At 52.1% G+C, this 26,557-nt stretch overlaps 9 protein-coding genes across 9 annotated transcripts; 5 read left to right on the top strand and 4 right to left on the bottom strand.

Annotated features, from left to right (window-relative positions):
• Positions 1-1,942: 1,942 nt before the first annotated feature.
• Positions 1,943-4,266, bottom strand: CC77DRAFT_934432 (hypothetical protein; the record flags this gene model as incomplete). Its single annotated transcript, XM_018534384.1, has 2 exons — positions 1,943-3,981; positions 4,032-4,266. 2 exons carry the CDS (start codon positions 4,264-4,266, stop codon positions 1,943-1,945), a joined length of 2,274 nt encoding a protein of 757 aa, XP_018386565.1.
• Positions 4,267-4,606: 340 nt separating this feature from the next.
• CC77DRAFT_853218 (hypothetical protein) lies at positions 4,607-5,863 on the bottom strand. Its single transcript, XM_018533435.1, has 2 exons — positions 4,919-5,863; positions 4,607-4,740 (listed from the first exon to the last, which is right to left on the bottom strand). Exon 1 carries the CDS (start codon positions 5,622-5,624, stop codon positions 5,052-5,054), a length of 573 nt encoding a protein of 190 aa, XP_018386566.1. The 5' UTR covers positions 5,625-5,863; the 3' UTR covers positions 4,607-4,740; positions 4,919-5,051.
• A 6,059-nt stretch (positions 5,864-11,922) lies between these two features.
• Positions 11,923-12,226, bottom strand: CC77DRAFT_934028 (hypothetical protein; the record flags this gene model as incomplete). The annotated part of the gene is made up of 2 exons (XM_018534358.1): positions 11,923-12,082; positions 12,135-12,226. The coding sequence occupies 2 exons, from the start codon at positions 12,224-12,226 to the stop codon at positions 11,923-11,925; spliced, it is 252 nt and encodes an 83-aa protein (XP_018386567.1).
• Positions 12,227-12,413: 187 nt separating this feature from the next.
• Positions 12,414-14,702, top strand: CC77DRAFT_1019935 (CAF1-domain-containing protein). The gene is made up of 2 exons (XM_018524946.1): positions 12,414-13,122; positions 13,298-14,702. Exons 1-2 carry the CDS (start codon positions 12,658-12,660, stop codon positions 14,333-14,335), a joined length of 1,503 nt encoding a protein of 500 aa, XP_018386568.1. The 5' UTR covers positions 12,414-12,657; the 3' UTR covers positions 14,336-14,702.
• A 9-nt stretch (positions 14,703-14,711) lies between these two features.
• On the bottom strand, positions 14,712-16,388 carry CC77DRAFT_853357 (Brix-domain-containing protein). Its single transcript, XM_018533436.1, has 2 exons — positions 15,048-16,388; positions 14,712-14,990 (listed from the first exon to the last, which is right to left on the bottom strand). Exons 1-2 carry the CDS (start codon positions 16,250-16,252, stop codon positions 14,876-14,878), a joined length of 1,320 nt encoding a protein of 439 aa, XP_018386569.1. The 5' UTR covers positions 16,253-16,388; the 3' UTR covers positions 14,712-14,875.
• Positions 16,389-16,444: 56 nt separating this feature from the next.
• On the top strand, positions 16,445-18,943 carry CC77DRAFT_1019937 (glycyl-tRNA synthetase). The gene is made up of 4 exons (XM_018524947.1): positions 16,445-16,773; positions 16,831-18,300; positions 18,350-18,568; positions 18,622-18,943. The coding sequence occupies exons 1-4, from the start codon at positions 16,705-16,707 to the stop codon at positions 18,838-18,840; spliced, it is 1,977 nt and encodes a 658-aa protein (XP_018386570.1). The 5' UTR covers positions 16,445-16,704; the 3' UTR covers positions 18,841-18,943.
• A 1,244-nt stretch (positions 18,944-20,187) lies between these two features.
• CC77DRAFT_1040182 (S-adenosyl-L-methionine-dependent methyltransferase) lies at positions 20,188-22,124 on the top strand. The gene is made up of 2 exons (XM_018527196.1): positions 20,188-20,618; positions 20,793-22,124. The coding sequence occupies exons 1-2, from the start codon at positions 20,512-20,514 to the stop codon at positions 21,976-21,978; spliced, it is 1,293 nt and encodes a 430-aa protein (XP_018386571.1). The 5' UTR covers positions 20,188-20,511; the 3' UTR covers positions 21,979-22,124.
• Positions 22,125-22,232: 108 nt separating this feature from the next.
• CC77DRAFT_1019940 (3-oxoacyl-reductase) lies at positions 22,233-23,353 on the top strand. Its single transcript, XM_018524948.1, has one exon. It carries the CDS (start codon positions 22,497-22,499, stop codon positions 23,289-23,291), a length of 795 nt encoding a protein of 264 aa, XP_018386572.1. The 5' UTR covers positions 22,233-22,496; the 3' UTR covers positions 23,292-23,353.
• Positions 23,354-23,454: 101 nt separating this feature from the next.
• On the top strand, positions 23,455-24,856 carry CC77DRAFT_987989 (acid phosphatase/Vanadium-dependent haloperoxidase). The gene is made up of 3 exons (XM_018536264.1): positions 23,455-23,586; positions 23,648-23,704; positions 23,766-24,856. The coding sequence occupies exons 1-3, from the start codon at positions 23,503-23,505 to the stop codon at positions 24,579-24,581; spliced, it is 957 nt and encodes a 318-aa protein (XP_018386573.1). The 5' UTR covers positions 23,455-23,502; the 3' UTR covers positions 24,582-24,856.
• Positions 24,857-26,557: the final 1,701 nt, after the last annotated feature.

A 26,557-nucleotide genomic window follows, 5' to 3' on the forward strand; every position in this document is an offset into this window, starting at 1 on the left:
TGATTTGCATATGACCAGGGACCTTGAAGTCTTTTACCCGGACGATCTTGTTCGGTTCGGCATATCTACGGATTTGCACACGTTCAGTTCCGGGGTTTGAATAAGGGACGTCTTGGTTCCTGCATATTCAATCTGTTGGTATTATGCGCGGTTGGTTACGTGTAGAGGCGCAGTGCAGACAAAGGGGCGCATTGAGATCATAGCAAGACTTCGTCGTAATACGCGCTTCCTGATCGAATGCTCTGGTGGAGCTGCCATGTGGGTATAGAGTGGAGCACTCCGGTCTGTTTCCTATTCCAGTACCCTTACTCTTACTACCTCAACAGTAAGAACAGGGTGTTTATCAGATCAGATTGTGCACTCTGCTGCTCGCTTCCCCAGATTCTGTGAGCCGCGGACATGTCGATAAGCGTGATGCAAGGTAAGGGCCTTGACACTGCGGACATCATGGCCACTTTCAACACGCTTTCGTAAAAGTTCGTGTACCTACGGTGCACTATCTGATCGATCCGACAGCTTCCATATTCGTCAAAAGTCGTTAAGAGCCTAGATGCAAGCGACCCACCAGCAAACAACTCGCCTCCGATATCAGCACGACACGAACCATATCCACAGTCAGCCTGCCACTTAGTCATTCGGTATCACGGCACTGGTCTCTTTGGGCAATTTCATTGCGAAGGAATCGCCTCAACACATCGGCGCTGTATCCAATTGGGACGACAAAATCCATTTGTTTACATCCTTTTCAGGACGACGCGCTGCGTCTAACCACATGAGCCTATACGCTGCAGGCGCCGCAATTAATATGAACGATATGTCAATCTGCACTATTTCGTGGTCAGCCATGTTCTATAGGCAACACGGTCTTGACGAAAACCACGCGATGAAAGGCTACAGGAGCGGCTCCGATGCCCTGTTTTCGTCACACCAGTTCCCGTGACGTTTGACTATGGGATCAAAACGTCGAATTAGCCGAAATGTACTGCACGACCTGTCGCGGATCTCCCATGCTGTTTGTCTATGCTTGCGCACGCTGGCGTTGATCATCCGGAATCGCGTCACGCTGTAGTTGCTCCGCTCATGTAATCAAGTTTGGCGTTCATGCAACGGCAATGTTGCTTTTCCCAGAGTTGCCAATCAGCCTACTTACACCAACCCAACGGCACGGGCGAGCACGTTCGAGCAGGATAAGCCTGCGAATCCCATAATAAGCTGCCATGTAGATCGTCAGGGTCCGATCTGTGGTCGTTAGGAAGGTAACAATCATAGGCACAAGGAACCGTATAGGCTAAGGGGATGCGCCATGTACCTGCATAGCTCAACGCGAGGGTTATATAATCAGTCACCTCTTCTCAAGTCATAATATACAGCTGGATATAGGTAAATCAAACACGAAAGGCAATAAAGATGATGAGGATGGCGGTGTGGTTATATTGATTGATTTTGTATGGCAGTGATCGCATGCATCTTTTGATAGAGGAACAAGATTAACACAAACAAACATTTATGCAGTGGTTCCAACATCCAATGGTGATTAATTTCGTACTCTCTGTGATAGACAATTCTCCTTTCCAACATAGGAGACGATTGTTGCGCAAGTGTTATAAAACAGATCTATGTAATGAGACGAAAGTGCGCCAACGAGATGCACATAAGCGAGCCGACGAGAAGCTGACGCAAGGAAAACCGAAACGTGCGAAACTAAATGGAACGCCTCCGACTTTTGGCCTCCCATTGACAATGGGACAGGAAGTAGATACACAAGAAAAGAACATGACTCGTCAATATATACATCGAATGCAATGTTGTCGTTGTTAACGTGACAAGAAGCATAGCCAGCCATGCTTCAGAAGCCTCCCGGGCTTCAGTATAGAGAGACGCTGTTGGTGAGACTATTATTAAGGGCGCCGTGATGATGGATTGTTGATGGTGGTGTTTTGATTTACATTTGCGAAGTGGTGGATGTGTTGCGTGGTGGTGCTGGGAAGAGGCTTAGCATAGGGGAGCGTGCCTGTGCTGTGGTCGCTGAGCGATTGCGTAGCTTGGCCGATTGATCCTCGTTTGGGACAGAGACAGAAAGTAGTTTGGCGGCACCGTCAGACAAAGCTTGCTTGTGTTGACGTGCTGAAGTACGAGCAGAGCGCTGCGACCCTTGACGCGCAAGATCGAGGGATGACTTGAGCTCTTCTTCGACAGTGGGATGATTCGTACGTTGCGAGCCACGTCGAGCCAGATCAAGGGAAGCCCTGAGCTCAGTCTCAATAGAGCTGCGAGATTGCTCCTCATCTTGTGGCACTTCGTCGTCTGAAGCGAAGAATGTTCGCCCTTCCAGAGTGCGCCCTGGCGGCGTAACATCATCGTCTTCCTTGTCCTGGTTAAGAAACGCAATCTGCTCCGATAGTTGATCACCTGCTAGACTGTAGCCAAGTGATTTTCGGCTACGACGAGAAGGAATCAGCTCTGGCACACTTCCTGCAGAACTCGCCGAACGCCGTACAGGGGAGCTCCAGAGACCAGAGCCCTGGACGGAGGACATAAGGCTACTATCGTAGGAGCTTCGTCTGCTAAGTCGGACACGACTACTACGAGCCGAGCTAGTCGCGCTTTGGCTTGCGTCAAGCATTGGAAAGTGCCGATCGGAACCAGCGTACTCGTCAAGCAGATCCTCGTAGGTGACTTCTCTATTATCTTTGTACTCTTGAGGAACGAGGAGAGAGGGGCTGAGTATGAAGCCAGTATCGCCACTAAAGCGGTTGGCATTGAAGAATCCTGATGGTGTTGGTGGTAGTCCAGTACCCATGGTAGATGTGGATATCGCAGAAGCTAGGACAAGCTCTGGTACACTCCCTGTGCTAGGAACAAGTAACGACGATCGGAAATTGTCAGAAGCGAAGCGCTCTCGATCAGCGGACGTGATTCTCGAACTGTCATTGTTCGCTTGCTCAGCAGAAGGTGTTTCGCAACAGCGTACACCGTCATCAGATGCACGATCCCACTCAAAATCACAGTCAGCTTCGAGTGCGTTGTCATAGATATAGTCAACGTCTTCTTCCCATGACTCCTCTATTGCGCGCCATGTGTTCGACTGGCGACGATGAGTAGGCCTCCGAATGGACATTCTCCTTGGGATACTACCCGACCCCAATGTATCTGACATCTGTGATGAGGGTCGCGAGACAGACGGCGCTGCCCTCGGCGAGGCAGGAGATTGACCCCGACCGTGTGCTCTGGAGGTGACCGGTGATCGAGGGCTCTGGAAGGAGAACGATCCAAAATAGGGTGATCTTGGCGAAGTTGGGGTCTTAAGCGGCGGCTGTGGTGCAGGTCTTGGGCTGACAAACCTTTCCGGTTCCTCAGCGACATCTGCGAGACTAGGGCTAAACGATGGCGGTGTGGTTGCGTGAATAGCTGAGTCATCAGGCGTTGTTACTGCATGGCCGAAATACGACGAGTCCTCCAGTATTTCAGGTATTATATCCGGTGTGGATACAGCCGACAGCGCAAACGAGTCCCAGATACCCGACTCTCGCTTCGATCGAGACGATCTACGTGGGATTGATCCTGATTCTTCGTATGCGAGCTCAGGTGTACCAAAAGGAGGTCCAAGAGGAAGATGGGGTGACTGAAGAGGCGCCTGTACCGAGGAAGATGTGTGAGTATGTTTACGAGGGCTGACACCAGGCTGGGAGAAACTCTCTATGGACCGGGCTAGGCGAAGTGGTCGCCGCGACATTGGAAAATGGGGTGCATTTTCCGACTCGTGGCGTGCTTCTGGACTGCGGGGCGGTGACCTAAAGCCAAGGGCAGATGAGGATCTATCCTCTCCAGTTGCAAGGTTCTCAGAAGAAAAGTTCCTAAAATGGAGGCTATCGGTTGGTGTATCAGGGAGTTGCTTTTCGAGAGCAGCAATTTGATGCCGATCGGTGTGGGAGAGGTGCTGAAAATCGAATGGGCTGGAAATACGGCTTATTAGGCTTGGACCTTGTATGATGGTAAGCATGTAGGCTCGGTATTGGGAAACTGCCACTTACCAGCATCCTCAGCTTGGCTGTTGAACCTTTTGCTCTTTCGCAAGATTGATGATCGCCTCTCGTTGGCGTCCCCTTCATATTCATCGACGTTAATCATGGGCGTCTCGCTCAGCCTCTTTCCCTTCTTGCCACGGAACAAAGACCTCCTCGATCCAGTTGACTCTTTATGGCTTCTGTTGCCTATCTGTCGATGTCCAGGTGGTGAGCCATGCCATGAACCTTCATGTTCAGCCATTTCGGAATGGCTAAGAGACAGTAATGAAGGAGTTAAGGACGTCGCGGTATTACTCCTTGACCGCAAGTTAAACACAGAGCTTCGTCTGGCCGGATAGGCTCTGGGTTGCTGTTCAGGCGAATGCATACCAGCATGAGACGAGTGCGTGGGATACTGCTCCAGCCAAGACTCTGAACTTGTGGTGGGAAAGTTAGGCCCGGTGGCCTGAGAGTCTACAGATGACTGTCGAGATCGAGAGGCATCAGTCTTATGGAATGAAAACATGGCTCCAGAATCCAGAGGAAGTCAAGGAAGATAGGGCCTAATACAAGCAATGCGAACCGAGTAATGCTAGAATGGCGTGTGCAGGTCCCCACAAGTGGCCGGCAAATGTAGTTATGGCAACAACCATTGAAGTTGACAGGATATTCTGGGGAAACCTGTCGCGCGCACGCGAGCACGGATGTTGTGAGTTGGAATGCCCGGGTTATACGCCTACTGAAGGCGTTAGTGAAGTATGCGAAGGACTTGCCATTGGTACACAAGACCTGTGAGGGGTTGAGTTGGACGAGGCGAGATGGTTGAACTTGGGCCCGGTCTAGGATACAGGCGCGACAAACGAGGGTAAAGGTATAGTTGAGATGCAATAACAGTCAAAGTAATATATGCGTACCTGGTCAGGTAGATAACTTATTTGCAGGGGAGTAGAGAACGCAAGAGCCTGGTCACGGACCACTGCAGGGCGATGGCTGATGAAGGGGTTCTGCCCTTCTGTGTGGGAATAAGACGAGGATGTGGTCAAGGAGTTAGGGTCGAGTGAAGGTTGGCGAACTGCACAGACCGAAGTGAGACAAACGGTGGTTGCGAATCAGAATGAGTGGTGGATGGTCCAGGTAGCTGAGCAAAGATTCGAGTAGGGATTGTAGTTGCTGAAGAGCGATCATTGGCATATCCCGTAGTATTGCATGCCGTGACACGGGAACAGGATGCTTTGTGGCCGGTAAAGTAACAACAGGTGTAGGGATGATCTCACTATGTAGGAACATGGCCGGCTTGGTCGAGCAGCGGAGAGTATGTGGAGAAGATGGAAGGTGCTCAGTGTGCTCCACCAGGTTAGTGACATCTAGGACGAGCAGGGACAGGGCTTGCTGCGCGCAAGCAGGAGTGAAAGACATGGGTGTCTGCCGCTGAGCGACGGCGCCTGAGCGTCTGTTAGTGGCTGGGGGAGAGCGGAACCAGGGGTGTTGGAGACGGGGGATGCCCGACTTCACAGGGCTCATGAGCCACTGACGATGAGTGCACCAGTGAACGCGGCCCGACAGGTCGGCCTGCGCAATATAACGTCGCAGGGGCCGTGAAGACCGATGCTGATTGGACATGTCAGCGAAATAAACGGTTAAATCTGCTGCATATCTGCTTTGACCACATCTAGGCCCGCTTTGCTACGAGGACGTGAGCTCCAATTTGCTTGGGATGCCGGCCGTTTGTTGTTGTGCACCCGAGAAGGATTCGACAACGCGTAGCAAGACATGTTGTGGCTGAAGCCCGTTGTCTTGCTGTTGTGTCCGCGCACAGCAAATATTTCGTAACACAGGACGCGTAAACTGTGCTGAGAATACGAGCAAGTATTCATCCACAGGCGGGGAATGGAGGATTTTGGTGGTTACATACAGCATTTGTGCTATTAGTGCCGAACAGTGCCGGTTCGCATTTTCAGGCGGGCACGGCGCAATGCCTGCAGGGTTAGGCCTTGCCTGTGCCATGCGCCTGGGCATGCATAACGCCTCAGCCTCGACATGTCTGCCACTCTGACCTGGCTGTCTGGCTAAGCATGTCGAAGAGAGGCGCAACTATCGTTCTAAGTATTGGTGCATGCTGTAGTTGCATGCCAGCGTGGATCAATAAATCTGTCACAAAGGGATCGTGATACGCGTTCGCGCTGAGACGAAAGGCTAGAGCAACGTCCCATCTGCAGATCTTCGCTCGTGAGACGGCGGAACCTGAAACAACCGAAGACAGCCCCTACACCGTGGCCGAAGATGCGTCCAAGGACTCGATACCCCGCCTCACTCAGACGTCTCAATCTACACAGGGCTCGTCGGTGGATCGATCCGAATCGTGAACAGCCCTCATCGAGGTCAGAGTACTTGCGATGATGTGTCGGAGCCCAGGCAAATCCCAAACATGTTTCAGAGCCTCTTGACACCCACGGTCGAGTTCTGGCTATCGTGGGTTGTGAGACCATGGTGGTCTGCCTCTTCGCTGCTCTCTAACAGATTCAGCGTGCACAAGATACGACCTCGGCCGGGTCGCACGGCCAGCGAAGCATAACTTCGAGATTGCAACGCTTCTGAATACGGCTGATGTTGCAACGCCGCCTGCTCGTATCATGTTGTGATGTGGTCGCGTGCAATGGAAGTAGAGGCTGTAGATCTTCGCATCAGCCGCTGTACAACAGCGCCATTCGAGTCTGCACAAAGACGTGTGACAAGCGCCTATCCCTACATTTTTTTGTTCTTCCTGGAAGATGCACTCGTAATGAGGTCCAACGCTCAAGGCATGAGCCGTGTGGGGGTTTGTGGGCCGTCTGCTTCGACTTCAGCTGCATAGATGCGAAGCAAGCACACCGACAAATTCCGTAGCGCCCGGTAATGGTGGCACTGGTGTCAGTTTCGTGTGCAGTTGTAAAGACCCAACAAGTAGCATTGCGAGTTGTTGGGCTGTGATTTCTCCGAAGCTGGGGTGAAGGTTCTCTCACGTGCGCTACTCTGCCAAGGATACACGTGCTGTGGAAGAACCTCGGGTTCATCTCATCATCATCACTGTCCTGTTACCCTGCACACGACTGTGCACAGCGTCTCCTATCACTGCCCGAGCTGGACACATCTCCAGTCTCCAGTCCCTAGTCTCCAGAGTCCCAGTGGTTCTTGGTCGCTGCGTGGTTCCCCTTGTTCCTGCAGTGGTCGCTCATGGCCGACCATAGATCGGCGAGAACCACTCGGAGCCTCCACCTTGCTGCTTCTCCCACGCACTGGCGGCCCACGTCTTACGCACCACGCCTCTGCGCGTCCAACAACGTTCTCCTATCAATCCTCTTCCCGTTGTAGATGACGTTAGGTGCATGACGACTGCGCTACTTCCTCACGAGAACCTCTCTAGCGGGCTCGTAAGTCCTAGGTTCGGCGCCCGAACTTCCGGACACAATCTTCACCGGTGTATCCACATGGCTATCCATGCGCTGTGGTCCGCTTCCATGGAAACCGTCTGCACACGGCAATTACCTCATTGCGTCCAATTATAGGTGCTCGTCTTCGCTCCACTTTCCACTCGTCTCGAGGCACTGAGCATCGGAATTGAGGTTATCCCCAAGGGACATGCTGCCATTGTTAGGGAGCAACTGCGGTGCAACTCGTACCTGTTCTGCTACATTGCTCCCGTGCAGCGTACCTAGGTCTGCGTTTCCCGGACCTATGTCCACGCGAAAACCTTGTTTCCTGTACCTGCAGGTCGTTCGCTCTGCCGTCTAACCATTTTCGTCAGACCGGCAGACTCTAGTTGGAACCGTCCATACCCCCACCTGATCGTTTGCCCCCAACCTCAACACTAAGTAGAGCATCTGCGTCACTCAAGGATCTTTACTCCTACGGAATCGAATGCGGATTCAATGAAGCCGATACCTAGAGGACCTCGCATTCGGCTCCGCTCTCACTAGTAAGCTGTGGTTTCACCATCGAGACATACAAAGTGTGACGGCTGTTGACAGCTGTAGCCACGACTTCGTCGAGTGAACAATCTGACTGCCATAGAACACCAACCTGGAAACGTCGGTTGTTCTCGTATGGCATCTTACATTGTATGCGAAAACTATCTTCGTGCAGCCTCCTGAAGACCATGGGAGATACTTAGCAAGTTCTATCTCATGACATCTATAAATACAAACATCCTCTATACAGCAACTGCGATGGTACGTAGCGGATGGTTCCGAACTGACAACTACTCCGCCAATGAAGCGAATGTGGCGTTTCGCTTATCAACCTTGGCAACTGGCGGACATAATGGCCTTCCATCCCAGTGGTTCAACGCGGGCATTTACAGCCACAGTCGTACCCGCCTCAACAGGAGAGGCTCTCGCTTTCTCATACAAACGGTGCACTTGCGGATGAGTCGAACCTTATCTCACAATCTGTGGAGACAGCAGCGGATAGAAGACTTCGAGTATTCGTCCGATCCGATCTGATAGGTCCACTGACGCATAGCCCAGAACGCCGTCGAGATCCGGAGCAAGAGATAGAGTTCGCTCCAGGCCAAGGACCTATTCGCGAACAGAAGTACCCGGTTGTCGGTTGAAGAGCCACTCCCACACGAAGCAAGCGACCACTGCCTAGGTACATAAGTCTATCGATAATCCGCACTCTAATCCTTCCAGAGCCAGAGTGCGGGACAACGCCGAGGTCCAGACGACAGTCAGCTGCGACTTTTTATTTGAGGCGTCAAGGTCATCATGCACGAATGCTCCCAACGACCTATCTGAGTTCTGGCCCACAGTTTTTCATCATACGTAGAGGTCAAATCTTCAAGGAGCATGGATTTGCAGCTCGGTCACGGCACGTCTTGAGCATAGTTTCGCCATTGAAGTATACAGTAGTCAACATCACATGGGTCAGGCTCTCTCTCCTCCTCACGCAGACCGTTCTTTTGTTTTCTTGATGCACGGCTGAAGGAGAGAGGGGCAATATGCATTGGACGGGAACTCCGCCGTTATTCAACAATGCTCCAACCCAGGGTCCAGAAAATCTTGCGTCGCTCTCTTGGTCTCGCACTACCCGTTGATGCCCAAAAGCACGAAGCGTAAGTCCGTTCAGATGCAGAGGTACTTTGAAAGCTGCTCCGTTGCTATTGGATGGCGTGTATGAAAGGCCAACGACGGAAAATCTACCACACCGGATGCCAGACCAATTGATATATTTGATGCAGTCATACAGACACTACGCGGCCGAACGGGTGAAACGGTGATTACAGATGGAATGAACAGAAAATCCGCCAATCAACGAGTCCTTCACGCCTGATATACGCCACATTCGCAGACCTCTGCCCGTGCTTGTTTGTGTCGTCAGGAACAGGCGATACCAACTGAGGAAGCCGTGGCGATTTTCCTATGCACATCTCAGGTTCATCTCTTGAAAGGCGCGCTGGTGGCCCACGGGCCGTGAGACATGGGTCACAATCCTTCGGTTGGCGATCGAAGAGCCACCAACACACTCTGAGCCGTGCCCCGATGTGAACTGCAGACTTCATCACTGGTCAAGGCGCACGATGCACAGCGGTCCCGTGATGCACAATCTGCCTCGGTTGGCCCCTTGAAAGGGCAGGTGTATGGCAGGGCCAAAAGGGTTTTCTTTGACGATCCAACAAGTGTGGGTATCGACGCAAGGCCAGACGCGTGCATCGGATGACACATCTAAACGAACATGGCTTTATTTCCGACCGCTTTTTGCTTTGTCCATTGATCTTACCAGGTGTATTCATTAGTGTCGCAATGCTCGCGTGAGTATTGAATTCCTCTCTTACTATGACGTCGTCTTCAACATGACAGCACTGCACTTGAGAAGTGTAACGTATGCAAGGTACATAACTCTTACCAACTGCCATTCTGGTTTCAGAAATGTCCTTTTTCCAGAAAGACCGATACTATGTCACTGGTAAGAGCTACAACTGCCGTTGGCCAGTGCGGCCGCAAAAAGCAAATGTCCACATCAAGCCACAAAGCGAGTGTCATTTCGTTTGCGAATTACGCAAGGCGTTGCAATATGCACGATGGCAATCTCGTCCTGCAGGTACAGCCGCGATGACAACACACGAGGTCCAGACCATGCTTCGACCTCTGAAAAGAAAAGGGACATATGGTGGGTGGCCAGCTCGGATATCGAACTTGGATGTCTTTCATGTCACTAGGCTGGATTCTTACACCGAAATAGTGGTATCTGAGTTCATTGTTTCTAAAGAATCAATGTATACGAGATGGATCTAGACCACTAATTACCAATTGACATCCGCGTGCAGTAGGGTAGGTTTTCATCGGACTGTTCCGTTGCTGGTTGTTGGTAGTCAGGCAACCGGTCCAGACGATACATCGAAGCATGTCTCACGTTGAAGATGTGGTCTGACAGTTCAAGGGTATGCTGCACGGACATGTGCCATGTATACTGTGAGTAGTCTAGCCAAGCAATAGACAACTACACAGTGTTGTACATCTGCCGAAAACCTGCCGAGTGCCTTTCTCTCTTAGCGTCGTACGTCTTGTACATACACTGCACAGTACGTGTCTGGCTTGCTGATCCCTGCGCATCCAAGCAACGTTCTTGACCAAACTTTTGCAACATAGTTCCGGAAACGATTTGCTCTCCCTAGACAAGCAGATCTACGACTAAAACATTACCGAAATCGATAAACGGATACATGAAGCCGTCCCCGAAGGCCGAAAGTATCAGTGAACACGGGTAGAAACGTGCACAATGCGGGGTCTGCCTGTCCGAAGACAGGCCGTCGATTGCACCGACTGGATGATGGGTTACCCTCCGTTTGTGTCGCTGATCGAAACCCCCCTGGAGCGAACAAGTTCCCCGTATCCCCAGTTCGTGGTGAGTTTGAGATACAGGGCATTTTGAGGTGACGGATCCGATATACTTCAAGATCCAGAGATCCAGATCCGGAGATATTGCTGAGTCTGGCCCATGGGAATAGGCGGTAATACGGTTCTTTCCAGCTGGCTGCCTGACGTACAAGCGTAAACCCTTTGCATTGTTGTTAAACGCCGACTTGAAGTAGTTGAGTGGTTCCGCAACGCAGTGCGGGAGGAAATGACGACTAACGCGTTCTTGTTGGGACAATGAGACCGAGGATAGGTAGCTCGGTCGTTATTGGCGTTAGTCGTTGCCTTGCAGTACTGCAGGCGTTTGAATGAGGCAATCATGACTTCGCACTGACAATCCTCGGGACCCAGGGGGGTGATCTTCAAGTACCGAGCGCGAGCGCAGGGCGGAAGATAAGGCTGACGTGTTCGTTGGGGAAACTTCGGGATTTGCAAGCAGAGTATCAGTGCGCATTACATGGTTTCTCCTATCTCGAAGAAGGAGATGAGTTGCGTGTCGAGGAAAGTGTGCCTGTTAGAACAGAAAGAGCGGGTGACATGGTCGTGAAAATCGATCGCCATTCGACAAGGTGAGTGAAGAGCTGGATCGATGAGTGCAAGAAACTGCCGGTAAGTAGGACATAGTTAGAAACACATAACCGCGATGACACAACGTAGCTCCTGCTTTGACAGGCGCGTTGTTTGAGCTTTCTAGGTTGATAAAATGAGAGTACGCCTTTGGACTTGACCATAGCTGCGGGACATGATTAGATTGATACGATGGACGCATTTGCTTGGTACAATCCTGCTCTTAGTGTATTGTTTCCTGCTAACGATTTGGGGTGCTTGGACATGTTGAGCCAGACGTCATCGTTGTCGTCTTTGGGTCTTCCATCAGCGACCCAGCAGTGTAGGAGGGGCAAGTGTGAGTTATGGTAGTTTTGCTTGCTCGTTCTGTGTGGTATTCCATATATACAATCCCGCAGTAACGAAGCCTGAATCAACCGGTACGCCCTTGTTCTGCATGCGCTTCCTCTTGCTGCCAGTTCCTAGTGGTGGCCCTCATCGTGGTGAGCGTCCTTGTCATTGAAGAACAGTTGCTCGGCAACAACGTATCCGGCGAATGCGACGGTGGCTATTCCGAGGCCAGGGAAGGAGCCCTTGAAGCGGTTGAAGCGGGAGAAGGGTCCGGTGTATCGCCATTGCTCACTGCAAAGATAAGTATGTGCGGCATCAGGCAGTTTTGTGGATTCAAGCGTACTATCGGGCCCATGGGTCACCCTTTGTGCCGTTCGCGGAGGCAGCGGCGAACTTCTTGGGGTCGAAACCGGTGATGGAGGGGCGTGGTGCCATGGTGAAGGAGCTGGGGCGGTCAGCAATCGTTGCGCGTCACGGACAAGATATCAATTGAGCACGTGAAGACCGGGTGCGTACTTTGTAAGCCTCGTGAGCGGCTGATGCGAGGCAGGGCGTTTGGGGAAGCTGGCGTTGTTCGTTCCTTGACCTCGAGCAGTCGCATCTCTCGATATCTTGGCGAGCGATCATCGCGCACGGCCTACACACGTAACTGCGGTTGCTCTCCCCACACCACGCATACAACTCCCGCAACCCATCGCTAGCAACAAACCGGACGCGCCCGCATTCCTCCGAGACAGTCTGTCACTCTCGCAGGCTCTGACTGAGCAACTAAGGCTCCCCTATCATTTGGCCCACAGCACGAGCACCCACCAGATCCTCGACACCTACCACACGCGAATCGCTGCAACAACTAGAACAGCTCCACGATGCCGCCTCACGGGGGCCGGTTTCCCGGTCACAACCTCTCGAATCCTTTCGCACATCTCTCAGGCCCAATACCACAGCAGCAACAGCCAATGCACCAACAACACCAGCAGCAAAACATACAACACCCAGGCTTCGGTGGCGGCAACCAGGCCCACAACCTGAATCTTTTCAGTCAACATCAAGGCGGCTTCCAATCAAATGCAGCGCTGGGTGGTGCGTTAGGAGCGTCAGGTCTGGGAGCGGCGGCAGCAATTGGCGGGGCAGGCGGAGGGACAGGACTCGATGGACATGAAGCGCGTATGCGCTTCGCCCATGGCGCACAAATACAGGAGAACGCAGCTCGTGGTCAAGATGGCGCTAAAGGCATCGTAGGGCAGCGGATACGAGAAGTTTGGCGGTCAAACCTACATCAGGAAATGGATATGCTGCGCTCGCTCATCGATCAGTACCCCTACATCAGCATGGTCAGTATACCACTCTCCTACAGATCGGTCGGACAGCTCTTGTATAAGAGCCTTGTCTGATACGTGTAAAGTCTGTCGCTAAACATGGCGGAATGGCTTCTTTGGACCGTCTTGAAGTAGTTCCTATTCTGCTTGACCTTCCCCTTTATGAACTTTGCGCTCATTCTATGAACAGGACACCGAGTTTCCCGGTGTTGTCGCACGACCTATCGGAGACTTCAACTCGAAAGCCTCCTATCACTACCAGACAGTGCGTTGCAACGTCGACTTGCTCAAGATCATTCAACTCGGCGTCACTCTTTTCAACGTCCAAGGCGACATCCCGCCATCACATCTCGACATCTCAGAACTAAACTACAAGCCAAAGTCGATGCAGCGATATGCGAACAACATCGTTGTCTGCCCATGCACATGGTCGTTCAATTTCCAATTCTCTCTCGAAGACGACATGTACAACGAAGAGTCAATACAGATGCTAAAGAAATCTGGCGCCGATTTCGAAAAGCATAGGGACCAAGGCATTGATCCTCAAGAGTTCGGCTCGCTGCTCACAACATCCGGAATGACTCTGTCCGAGGATGTCAATTGGATATCGTTCCATTCTGGCTATGACTTCGCTTACATGCTGAAGATGCTCACTTCGAAATCACTACCCGAAGATGAGGACACTTACCGCAAGCTCGTTAACGTTTTCTTCCCCAAGTTACTGGACGTCAAGTATCTCTGGCGGCACGCGAACAACCTTGTCAGGCGCGGTGTTATCGGATCGACTGCAACCAACATACTCAACAACCTGGGTACAAAATCAGGCCTTCAAGATCTCGCTGACGAGCTTGGCTGCCAGCGTGTGGGGAACTCACATACAGCAGGCTCTGATGCGTGGCTAACGGGTGTTGTCTTTTGGGAGATGAAGAAGAAGATCTTTGATGGAACAGTTCCTGACGAGATGAGCGGCCACATGTGGGGTCTTACCGGCGTTGGTCCACCAGCCAGTGCGACGGCGCAGGCTGCTGTTCTCGCTGCACAGGGTGCTTCACAGGGCCTGACAGGCTTCCAACAAGGTGTCAACAACACTTTCTATCCCGGTAACGCAAGACACGGTGTCGACGGACCAAGTACGCCCACCAACCACCCAGCGGGTCTCGCATCAAACACCCCTGGACCAAGCGGCATGATGACACCAGGAGGATACGGCGGATATGGCAACAAGTAGAACGGTGGCTATAACGGCGGCTACTATTGGAACGGGGAGTAGTATCCCAATGTGCCTCAGTCGTTCAACGGTCCGCATGCTAAACCTCTGTATAATCCCGCTTATGGTGGTCATTACTACGGTGGTTATGAAATCAACTGGTATACCGGCCACCGAGGTGGTGACGGGACGAAAGCGCCATAAGGGGCGTGGACACTTAGGGCTGGTCACAATGTAGGAAGTGATTGTCGGCGTCATGGGGATGGTTCAAAACGGCCTCGAACGGGCTGGCGTAGAGATAGTATTGTACGATACCCGGGGTTAGTGGTTAGTATGCTGCGAGTGCGGACCATCTTTTGATAACATGGTTAATGTCATTATTGCGTCCATCCATCACCCGTGCGTATTCAACGTGCCTGAAATCGAGCAATACTCTCAATTCTTCGAATTCAACTGTTGTGCTTGCCAAACACAGTAGGCGATTTGTGCAAAATAGAATCGAATTCGCTTGCACAAAGCAAGAATGCGGTTTCGGAGCTTGTCCGCCAAACCAAAAGGCATCTACATGTTGAACCTCGTCCTCTTCTTCTCCATACGTCCCTTCCATTGCCATTCCTGGCCGCTCTTGAACTGGATTCCGCGATCTATCCTGCGGAGTTTGAGTGTCATTCGGGGACTGTAGTCGTCGTTAGCCGCTTATCCCAACTTGATCAATCGTCATAGTGAAACTTACCCAATCTCTTGCATGCCCACTTTGACGTCCTCAACGCCTGGGAGTGGCTTGCCATCAGACCCCAAGATGGGTTTCTCGCTCTCGCGCTTGTCACGGAAAACATAACGATGCCTTCGCACGAAGATGTAATCACGCTGGTTGTGTAGTGTGAGGACTTGGCGGCCTTCCAGCTCAGGCTTTGCAGGGAACATGTTCTGGAAGAGGTGTGCTGTGAGAATACCGAGCGGTGTCTTGAATTGGTTCAGGATCAGCTCAGGGTAGTGTCCTGTGTCGTTCGCGTGCCGGGGCAGCTTCTTGCCCTCGACCCAATTTGTGAGGGAAAAGTGGAAATGGGGGCCGTCTGGAAGAGTGACGATATCAAGTCCGTCAGGCTTTTTCTCGTGTTCGGCTTGCATCAGGATAACAAGCGCCGTGTACCCTCTTGCGCTGGCGAAACCGGCAATCTCCTTCACGCTGTACTTGTGGGCGTGGACGTGTTGCGTCCGTCTTATGTAGGTGCTGTTGGGGAAGAGCGAGGTGAGGATTTCGGCCTCTTTGTGGAGCGTCGAGTTGATGCTTGTTGTTATCAGGATCTGTGGGTCGTCGGTACGAGGGTTGAATATGGACGGGAACTTTTGCTTCAGGAATTCGGGTGATAGCTCGAGGTTTGTCGCGGTGGATGTAGCGCTGGGACTGGATGCGCGTTTCCCAGGCTTAGATGAGGCGGCGTCTGAATCTAGGTCGGAGTCGTCTGAATCGAGGTCGGATTCAGGCTCAGATTCGTCAAGCATGCTGTCTGCTTCGTCGTCCATGTCATCGTTGTCGTCGTCGTCACTGTCACCCTGCTTTGCTTGGTCGCGCTTCTTCAATTTGGCTAGTATGCCCTCCTCTTCGCCCTCGTCTCCCTCCTTCTGCGCGGCCTCGTCTTCCTCCACCTTTCGCCGCTTTGCGAGTCTTTCCACGTCTATGGCCCATCCCAGCGCATCCTCCTCGTCACCGACGGGTTCATCCCACACACGCTTACTGTCGATGGTCGCAGGCTTGTTCTGTGCTAGTCGTTCTTCGCGGAGGGCTGGGTTTTTGTCTTCTTCTCGCTTGCGACGAAGTCTGGCGTCTCTCTTTTCCGATTCACGCGCTTTCTTGATCGAGAGGAACGCGGCCTGTCGGCGCAGTTTGTTCTTGGGCTTGAGACCCGAGGCGGTGTTGGGGCTCTTGGAGAAGGCCATGCTGGATTCGAGTCGCGCTGCTCGTGTGGTGGTTCTAAATGTCTTCCCAGGTTACCTGAAGACGAGTTTGGGAGTGCACAATGTTGAAGGTCCTGGCCGTGTCCAACTTTTCGGTGGAGCCGCGGCCTGTGCTTTTCCGCAATCTTGGCGCGTCACACACCGGCAGAGATTCCACCATGTTGCAGCATGCCATTTCAAGGCTCGCGACTTGTACTATATCTGTAAATATTAAACCCCTGTCGCTCATTAGTTTTCTCTTGTCGGATGCAAGAGACTAGCCGTAGTATATGCGCCGACTAATTCAATTGCTGCGCGTCCCTCCATCTGCCTCGCGCCTCTCTTTACGTAGACCCTTATATCGTGCCCCACCTCCGCCGACTCATCCCACCAAGCACTTCTCGTCCACACCACCACTCGACAAATACAAGGTGCCACAGCGCAAGAACGTCGCCATGCCTAGCGATACCACCACATACAAGGGTAAGCCCTTTGAGCGGGCTGCTTTCGAGCAGCTCATGAAGGTATGCGCGTTTGACGAGACACTGCATGCATGCTCATGCTAACAACCGCCATTGTAGCACAAGTACTTCTATGCGCCCTCGTTCGACATCTACGGCGGTGTTGCCGGTCTCTACGACTACGGTCCGCCCGGCTCTGCCCTCACCGACAACATTGTCGACATATGGCGCGAGCACTTCGTCCTAGAGGAGGATATGCTCAAGGTCGAACCCACCATCCTCACCACACACGACGTCCTCAAAACCTCTGGCCACGTCGACAAGTTTGCCGACTGGATGTGCAAAGACCCCAAGACTGGCGAGATCTTCCGAGCCGACCACCTGGTAGAAGAGGTTCTCGAGGCCAGGCTCAAGGGCGACAAGGAGGCACGCGGCCAGAAAGTTGAGGTTGAGGAGGAAGACCCCAAGAAGAAAAAGAAGAAGGTCAAGAACATCGCCGCCGTGAAGCTCGAGGACTCCATGGTCAAGGAGATTGAGGAAGTGCTGGCCAAGATTGACAACTACAACGGCGACGAGCTCGGCCTCTTGATGAAGAAGTACGACATCAAGAACCCCGCCACCAACGGCGAACTGCAACCCCCTGTTGCATTCAATCTCATGTTCCAAACCTCCATCGGCCCCTCGTCCAACCTGCCGGCCTACTTGCGTCCCGAGACTGCTCAGGGTCAGTTTGTCAACTTCCAAAAGCTGCTCGACCACAACATGCAGCAAATGCCCTTCGCCTCTGCGTCCATCGGCAAGTCTTTCCGCAATGAAATCTCCCCGCGACAGGGTCTGCTACGTGTGCGAGAGTTCCTCATGGCTGAAATCGAGCACTTTGTCGATCCCGAAGGCGGCAAGAAGCATCCACGATTCGACGAGGTCAAGGACGTCGAGCTTGAGTTGCTCAACCGCGACGTTCAACTGTCCGGAAAGACTACCGTTGAAACCACCAAGATTGGCAAGGCTGTTGAGACTGGTCTCGTAGACAATGAGACACTAGGCTACTTCTTGGCCCGCATCCAGCTGTTCCTGCTTAAGCTCGGTGTTGATCCCAAGAAGATTCGGTTCAGGCAACACATGGCTAACGAAATGGCACATTATGCTGCGGACTGCTGGGACGCTGAACTGCTCACATCATACGGCTGGATCGAGTGTGTCGGTTGTGCTGACCGAAGCGCGTACGATCTGAGCGTGCACATGAAGAAGACCGGCGCGCCTCTGATTGTCCGCGAGACAAGGAAGGAGCCTCTGAAGGTCGAAGAGTTTGTCTGCGAACTTGACAAAAAGAAGTTTGGTCCCAAGTTCAAGAAGGACGGTAAGACCGTAGAAGCAGCCATCGAAGCTTTGTCACAAGACCTTCGTGAGAAGCTATCCTTGGATCTTGAGAAGGAAGGCAAGATTGTCATCGACGTTCCTGAAGTTGGTGATGGCAAGGTAGAGGTACCCAAGGATCTCATCACCATCGAGAAGCGCACCCGTGTAGAGACCATGCGCGAATACACACCAAACGTCATTGAGCCATCGTTCGGTATCGGCCGTATATTCTATGCAAGTACCCATATGTTGAGAGGATCATGTACTTTGCTAACTAAGCCAGGCTCTATGTGAACATGTTTACTGGACTCGTGAGCAGGACGAAGCCCGTGCTGTCCTCTCTTTCCCTCCAGCAGTCGCACCGACCAAGGTCCTCATCGTACCGCTCAGCTCAAACCCCGACTTCGATCCGTTCGTACGGAAGCTGAAGGACAAGCTGCGAAAGCTTGGTATCTCTAACCGCGTTGATGCTTCCGGTGCATCCATCGGTAAGCGTTATGCCGTAAGTCATCTGTTTGCCCCGGCAATTGTGATCAAGCATTAACATATTCCCAGCGCAATGATGAGCTTGGTACTCCTCTCGGCATTACTATAGATTTCCAGTCTGTCAAGGACAACACTTTCACGCTCCGAGACCGAGACACCACAGAGCAGGTCCGTTCAAGCTTAGACGAGATCGCCCAGGCTATTTCAAATATCGTCAAGGGCGAAGAGACATGGTCAGACGTCGCAGCACGGCTACCCAAGTTTGAGGGCCAGGAAGTTGACCCATAAGAAAACTGCAACCTAATAGTAAATGCAGTTTACGCTGTTCGATGACAAAGTTGAAATAACACCGAGAAGATTGCTTTCTACAGGATGCATTCGCTGATGTTGTCACTCGCTCTTTCCTTGTGCTACGCCGTGATGTCTAACCTGTCTGCGCCGTAAATGTGCGTCTATCCAAATGTGCTCACCACACTTCGCGCCACCTCTGAATCGTACATTCTTTTCCACAGCCCATTCTACTAATCACTGTGTCCTGTCCCATATCTCTCCCGGTATCGCACCTGTGGACGCGGCACAGTTGTGCATCAACTAGAGATGGAGGCCTAGCCGACCTGTGCAAACCAAATGTAATTCATGTTACATATTCTCGGGATCCGGGCTGTCCGGCACTTTTCCGCATATCGCATGATCGTCCGGCAGACATTACAGCTAGAACGCTCCTCATTAGGTTGCTCTCTGACGCCTATCACTTTCCACGTAGGATACTTTGTGGAGACGAGAAAATCAAATTACTCGCTGTTAGCAGGGGCTGATACCTCGGCGCCCCTGGCTTTTGGTCCGTCTATTCTCTGGTACACCGGGCGACTACCCGCTGCATCTCCTAGGATCAAATGTAACCAGCGATGACTCGGTCGCGTTGAGCTTGCTCATCTAAGCGTTAGACTCTGGAAATCTCCGAGGAGACTGGTATGAAAGAACAGCACCCCAAACAGCCTCGGAGCCAGCGTATACTATACCTTATTCCACAAACTCAGAACAAGGTGCTTTCACTTCCGACAGTCTGGTTGACGATCTACTGGGACCCGCCCGTACCGCTGGCTCCGACAGTATGGCCGCACCGTCAAGCCCCGCGCCAGAACTCTGTCCTTGGGGCGAATGTGACACCTACAGGGTCTTGCTTCCTCGGTACTCCGTAGGATCAACAAAAAGTCGCTTCACTCTGACTCTGACCTGCGGCTCCCACCCTTTGTGACATGCTGCAAGCCGGCAACAGGGCCTGAGTTCCTACGCGCTAACACCTGCGAACGCGTAGCATGAGCCGGAGATTGCGTTGTAACATAACAATGGACGCATTCAGGTCGGCAACGGCTTGATTTCAGCATCAGCGCAATTACTCGTCAACCATACGGCCGCAGGGTGAAGCATAGATAGCCTGCTGTCTGATGCTGGGGTTGGTAATCGACCTGTGTCAGATCAACATGGCCAGAAATCAGCGGGCAGTAGAGCCCGCATATCGTTCATGTGGCTGAACATAATCCCATCCGCGTCGGTCGAGGCCAATTTCTTAGCAACCAAAGGTATTGGCGGTTCCGATCATCTCCTGCTAACACGTTCCAACACACACCTACATCAATAGCAGCGCACCGTAAAATATCGCGTCGGTCACACACATAGCGCAAGTTCCACTACCGCCTGCAGATCTCCTCGCCGTAAGTTGCCCGTTTACGCTTATGTCCAGCATGTAAGGAGCGTATACCCAGTATTCACGCGCCCCAGCATCAAGCGACCATCGCTTAGCATGCGGAACCTCAGGTTTTAGCACCAGTTTGCCAGGGTCCTACGAGCGCAGCACATGCTCAAAAGACAAAGCGTTTCTACTTCTTCCATGCGCTCATCATTCTCGTCTCGGCTCCCTCCACGATTTTGTTAGGTCCTTTGCGTCGGCTTTCCGAGACCATGGACGAGGGACAGCCACCACCCGAAGACGTGGTTGCCCCTCACACAGGCGCTCCACTCAAACGCCCACGAGCTGACTCGGAAAGTACGGCGTCGATCGAGTCCAAGTACGTTGCTGCTCTCTACTCTCGCATCCTTTTGCCACTTTGCATTTCGACGTGGCTGTTGGGCTAGATTCAAACGGAAGGGCTCGGGAGTAAACAACAATGATTGCAGCCTTACCAGACGATCCACCTTGAGCAACAACCGCACATCGAACAAGCTGACACCTTGATTGACAGCCGCTCTGCCCGCACTTTGGCTTCGGACGATTTGGAATATTTCCATGAAAATGGACGAACATACGGCAACGAGACATACTATCTGCCATGTGTGTACAAGCCACATAACGATTTCATAGAGCAGGATCGTTTGTCTTTACAACATGAAGTCTTCGTTCGAGCACTTCACGGCAAGCTTACCACTGCGAAATTATTGCCCACCACACGAAGGATCCTCGACTTGGGTACAGGTCCAGGTCACTGGGCTGTTGCCATGGCGCGTCAATACCCACAGGCGGAAGTCGTCGGGATAGATATGACTGAATGGGATATTGATACCACTGAAGCCACGTTAGGCGATGCCAGTGTGACATGGGAGCTGGACGATCTCGACGTCTGGGGAAAAGAAATGGACGTTGACGAGCTGATCAATCAGCTCTCGACTCTCGACTTGGCTACCGAAATGGCTCATCGGAATCCGGTTGAGTCGCTCAGGAAGCCAAAATCAACAGTTGACCTCAATCAACGTGGAGGATCAAGTACTCCAGAAGAGTCTCTGACTATTGACCTCTCGACTCTCACCCCCCAACCCGAACCCGGCTGGCATTTTAGCGATTCTTTCGAACTCATACATCTACGAAACATGAAAGGCTCCTTCACTCATTGGGAAGAAGTCTATGCAGAAATATATAAGAGCCTCTCGCCTGGCGGGTGCATTGAACTTGCAGATTGGGATCTGGGCCAGGTGCCACTGGGTCCGGGTGAGATTACAGCAGCAAACATACCCATGCCTACTCTTCGTAAACTGTATGTGGCGTTTATGGAAGCATCGTTCAAGTCTGGTCGTCCGCTCGGCCTCTTCTACATGCATCACACTTATCTCGAAGAAGCGGGATTTGAAGACATTCGAACAACCCACGTCAATGTCCCAGTCGGGCGATGGCCACAGGACGAGGCGCAAAAGTCGCTTGGTAAGATGATGTTTGTGTTGGGTATGGAGATGTTTGAACCGGTTTGCTTGCGCCTCTTGACGACATGGGGTAGTAAGAGCAGGGTCTGGACTGCCGAAGAGGTCAGGGCAGATATTGCAGTGGCACAACAGGAAGTCAAAGAATATGTCGAGCGATCCGAACGTGGAGAGGTGGAAGGCTGGTGTGCAAGCTTCAAGTGGGTTACTGCCAGGAAAAGCTGGCACGCTGAGAAGTGAGTTTAATTTGGTTATATGAACTTGTCAACATTTGCATTGTACGGGGTTGGCGGTATCGTGAGTTTAATGTTGGTGTTACGAGTAATGACTGCTTTGTACATAGTACATTTCGGCTATGACATGCAATTCAACTAGACTACTCTGTCAATGGAAGGAGTCCACATACCTTCAGACGGTTACCCTGAGCCTAGACGTTCATTAGGATGTTGGCGAAGTCAGTCTACACTCACCCCCCCCCCCCCTTCGCCGAACATGGTAGGCATACTCGTTGCATGGAGAATATGAAGTTCGGAAGGTGGAGCCGTAGCAATGTCATATATCAAAGAAACGATGCTGCAGGTGAGCTATCACACTGCTTTTCGCTTTTCCACAATCCAAACATGTCTGTAAACCTCTCAGCCAATATGCTCTTCGGAGTCAATGGTATCGTAGCTGTCATCACAGGAGGAGGATCGGGTAGTCCACCCATGCATCGGTTTCACAACATGACCCTAATGTAAATAGGAATCGGTCTGATGATGACCAAGGCCCTGGCAGCCAATGGTGCCCATCGCATATACATTGTCGGCCGCCGCGAAGACGTACTCCGCTCAGCTGCAGAAAGCATCAACCCCGAAATCGTGATCCCACTGCCCGGCGACGTCACATGCCGCGAGTCTCTCCTCGGGATCGCAAAGCAGGTAGAGGCCGAAACCGGCTACATCAACCTTCTCATCTGCAATGCCGGAATAATGGGTCCCAAGCCGCTCAAAGCAGCACCGGGTGCCCCTTTGCCGTCGCTCTCAGAATACAGAGCACACGCTCTCGAGACGCCCATGGAGGAATTTACAAACGTATATGCGGTGAACACCACAGCCATATACTACACTACTCTCGCCTTTCTCTCCCTACTCGACGCCGGAAACAACAAGAACAACATGGGCGCAGACGTCGGCTCCCAAGTCATAACGACATCGAGTATCGGCGGCTTCTCGCGCTTACCCGGTGCCTCGTTCGCCTACAACAGCAGCAAAGCAGCCGTTACGCACATGACGAAGATGCTTGCTACATCGTTTGTTCCGTACGGCATTCGCTGCAATGTGCTTGCGCCCGGTATCTTTCCCTCTGAGCTTGCAATGGGGATTATTGGGGCGTTGGACCCAGGGAAGACTGGAGAGATGGATAAGAATATTGTGCCGGCAGGAAGAGCGGGGAGGGAAGAGGATATTGCGGGTGCGGTACTCTGGATGGCGAGTCGGGCGGGGAGTTACTTGAATGGGAGTGTGGTTGTGGTCGACGGGGGGAGATTGGGCATGTTGACGTCTACATATTGAAGTGGTTAGCGGTAGATTCGGATAGGTACTGCCCGTGCTTCATAGCAACTGTTGTTGTCGTTGTTGTTGTTAGATGCTGTTCAGATTTCAGTACCTGAGTAACGGGAGCCCCACTAGCGCGCTTTCCCCTGCATGTTGCGGAGTTGAAGCCACACCTCCGCACCAGCTTGCTAAACCTCGACTACGATGCGCGCGTGCTGACCACGCGACAATGCCTGCACAAACACACAGGCTCAACTCAAATGAGCTTTTAAATAAGCCTGGCTTCCTCGGCGCCGCAGCGCGCTTCTGGCAGGTACGTCACTCTAACAATGGGCATCGTTCGCGAATGGACAGCTAACAGACGACGCTTGCAGCGCTCGTATGCTTCGGACTATGTTGGCATTGCGATACTGACATGCGGGTATATATTGGTGAGTGGTCTAGAAGATAGCGGTTCTGTGTAGTCGTAAATATCTAGAACTGACAAACTAGGCACAGATACAATTCCTCGCCGAACCCTTCCACCGCATGTTCTTCCTCGACAACCTCGCCATCGGCTACCCACACGCCGAAGTAGAGCGCGTGCCAGTCTCATGGCTCTTCATATACGCCGGCGCGGTGCCCCTCGGTGCACTCATCGCCTGGGCTCTCATCCTCCGCCCCGGAACACACAAGGCGCATGTTACCATCCTGGGCTGGTTCATCAGCATGATCTTGACCATGTTCATAACAGACGTGATCAAGAACGCTGTTGGGCGTCCCAGGCCAGATCTGATTGCGAGATGTAAACCCGCTCCTGGGACGCCAGCACATCAACTCGTCACATTCGAAGTCTGCACCGAGACAAATCACCACGTCCTACACGATGGCTGGCGCAGTTTCCCCAGTGGGCATAGCAGTTTCTCCTTCAGTGGTTTGGGCTATCTTGCACTTTTTATTGCAGGCCAATGCCACGTTTACCGCCCTCGCGCCGATCTCGCCCGCGTCCTTCTCGCCCTCACTCCTCTCCTCGGCGCTGCATTGATCGCTATTTCCCGCTGCGAGGACTATCGACACGATGTGTACGATGTTAGTGTTGGGTCGGTGCTGGGCATGGCCGTTGCGCATTACACGTATAGGAGGTATTATCCGGCCCTAAGGAATAGGCAGTGTGCTACGCCGTTTCCTAATCCGGCGGACGAGAAGGGTTGGGGGAAGATCAAGGGCGACGAAGAGAGCTTGAGGGCTGCGAGTGAGTTTGAATTGGATGACCTTGATGAGGAAGATGGTGTGGAGGGAGAAGGGAGGCCGTTGAATGGGAGACGATAAATCGTGTGGTTATCTTGAGAGATTCAGGCTGATCCGCTCTGACGTCTTTGCCTGCAGTCGCCGGCAGAGCCATGTCTCATCTACCTTTCCGTTGTGTAAAGCTCTTGAGAATAGAACAACGCGTGGTGGACGACCGCCAGAAACCCTACAGCGAAACATCCAAGACCCATTGCAATTTAACACTGACTCTGTTCCTTTCCTCGCTGGAACGACCACTACTAGATACGGAGCGTGCACGAGCGCGGGAGCGGATTGTGATCTTGCAACATCTGGACTTTTTTTCAGGACCTCGACGTCCCGGAGGTCTCTTGTGTCTTCAACTCACCATTGAGACGACGACACCATTGATCTTATTAGACTAAGAGATAGTGACGTACTATATCTACTCAGCCTAGAACCCAGCGGCTCTAGTACACAAAACCCACCACTTACGAACGCCGGTGATTAGCCGTCGCTCAGGATCGTCGAACGCTCACTGTCTCAAGCTCAATTGGCTTTTCTCATTCCGAATGTCCTGTTCAGCAAAAAGCAGCATGTCGTCGACGCTCCTGGACGTATACCTCCAGCACGTTTGAATTGGTACAGTAGCTAGGGTTGTCTCTGCTGCTGCGCTTTGCCATCCGCATGTGGTGCCTATTTGAGATTGTTGGATAGCTTGTCTGTGGTGTTGAGCTTCTATTTTGCGCGAGCGTTCAACTACTTTCTCAGGCCGCCTGCGGTCACTCTCGTGACCTATCAGCCCGCCACTCCCACCAAGCCGACCCTTTCATCAGCTCGCCATCGAGAAAGTCGATATTCTCTTCAGCTTGTGAATTGCTAGCGTTGCTACCTTTCAACGACCATTGCTACCATGCAGTCGAGTCTAGAGCTGCGTTAAACAGCTTTTGATGTCATGTGCCTGCCGATAGACTAAGATCTTATGGCTATGCGTTCTTGCTACTCTGCTCCTCGTCATGTGTGGCTTTATCAAGGCTGGCTGGACGAACGCTTAAGGCTAGTAGCACCCTGCCATACTCTGTGGACACTTTCCTATTGTAACAGTCAAGACAAGTCCAGATATCCTTAGACTCTGTGGCGTACTCCAGAGGAGGCTGGCAACACACATCAATAGTGCTACAGGTCGGCCTCTAGTCCTGGTTCATGGTAATCAAGATTAGGAAGGTGTCCAGCGTTAAGCTTCTATCCCTCCATGGACTTTAGACGTGTAATTATGTATAAATACTCCGAGTTGCGCAAAGGTCTCCAGAATCATCAGTCCTCAATCACTCAACTCATACAGCTACTTCTACGCTCGCATCTTACATACAGGCTTTAATAGTCCAATATTTCGGGAAAATGGGTGACAGTGACCGCCCTGTTGTGAGTTAATACCAAGGATCGGCATCTAGCTAATTGCAACAGCAATGAGTCCAGCTAACGTCACTTCCTAGGAGATTGCAAACTACTACTTCGAATGTCAAGGAGGCTACCTGGGCAACGTCAATATCAAGTTCGCAAACAAGAACGGGGAAAACGACGGGCAGAATTGGACAACACTAGCTTTTCGCTTGACTGGTGCGAGCCATCAGAGCACCGGCATACAGAGTCTTGAGAATATAAGCAACCACGGCGCCCATGGTAACATGATGAATTGGCTGCGGGGAGGAGAACCAGTACGTATAGCACGCAGCTTTCTAACTTTACCCCAAACCATATGTTCTGCACCAAAGATGTTTCAACTAATCGTTTAGCGCAGTTCTACTTTGAATATGGTGCTGCCTCTGCTATGTTCGGATTTTGGGCTTTCGGTTCACCCAAAACCACAGGATGGTACAAGCTTGGTGGTACTAAGTGCTACAGTCTCATGTTCGATGGCACAGCAGCAGATGTTGAAATGGGAGAAGAGAAAGTCCACTAAGAAAGGGGTTCTGCTAGCGGATTCAGTGGGCAATTTCAATGGATTTCTGCTGCTGGATATGAAGCGTGCACTAGTACAG

The sequence above is a fragment of the Alternaria alternata genome, assembly GCF_001642055.1.
Source record: "Alternaria alternata strain SRC1lrK2f unplaced genomic scaffold CC77scaffold_9, whole genome shotgun sequence".
NCBI lineage: Eukaryota > Fungi > Ascomycota > Dothideomycetes > Pleosporales > Pleosporaceae > Alternaria > Alternaria alternata.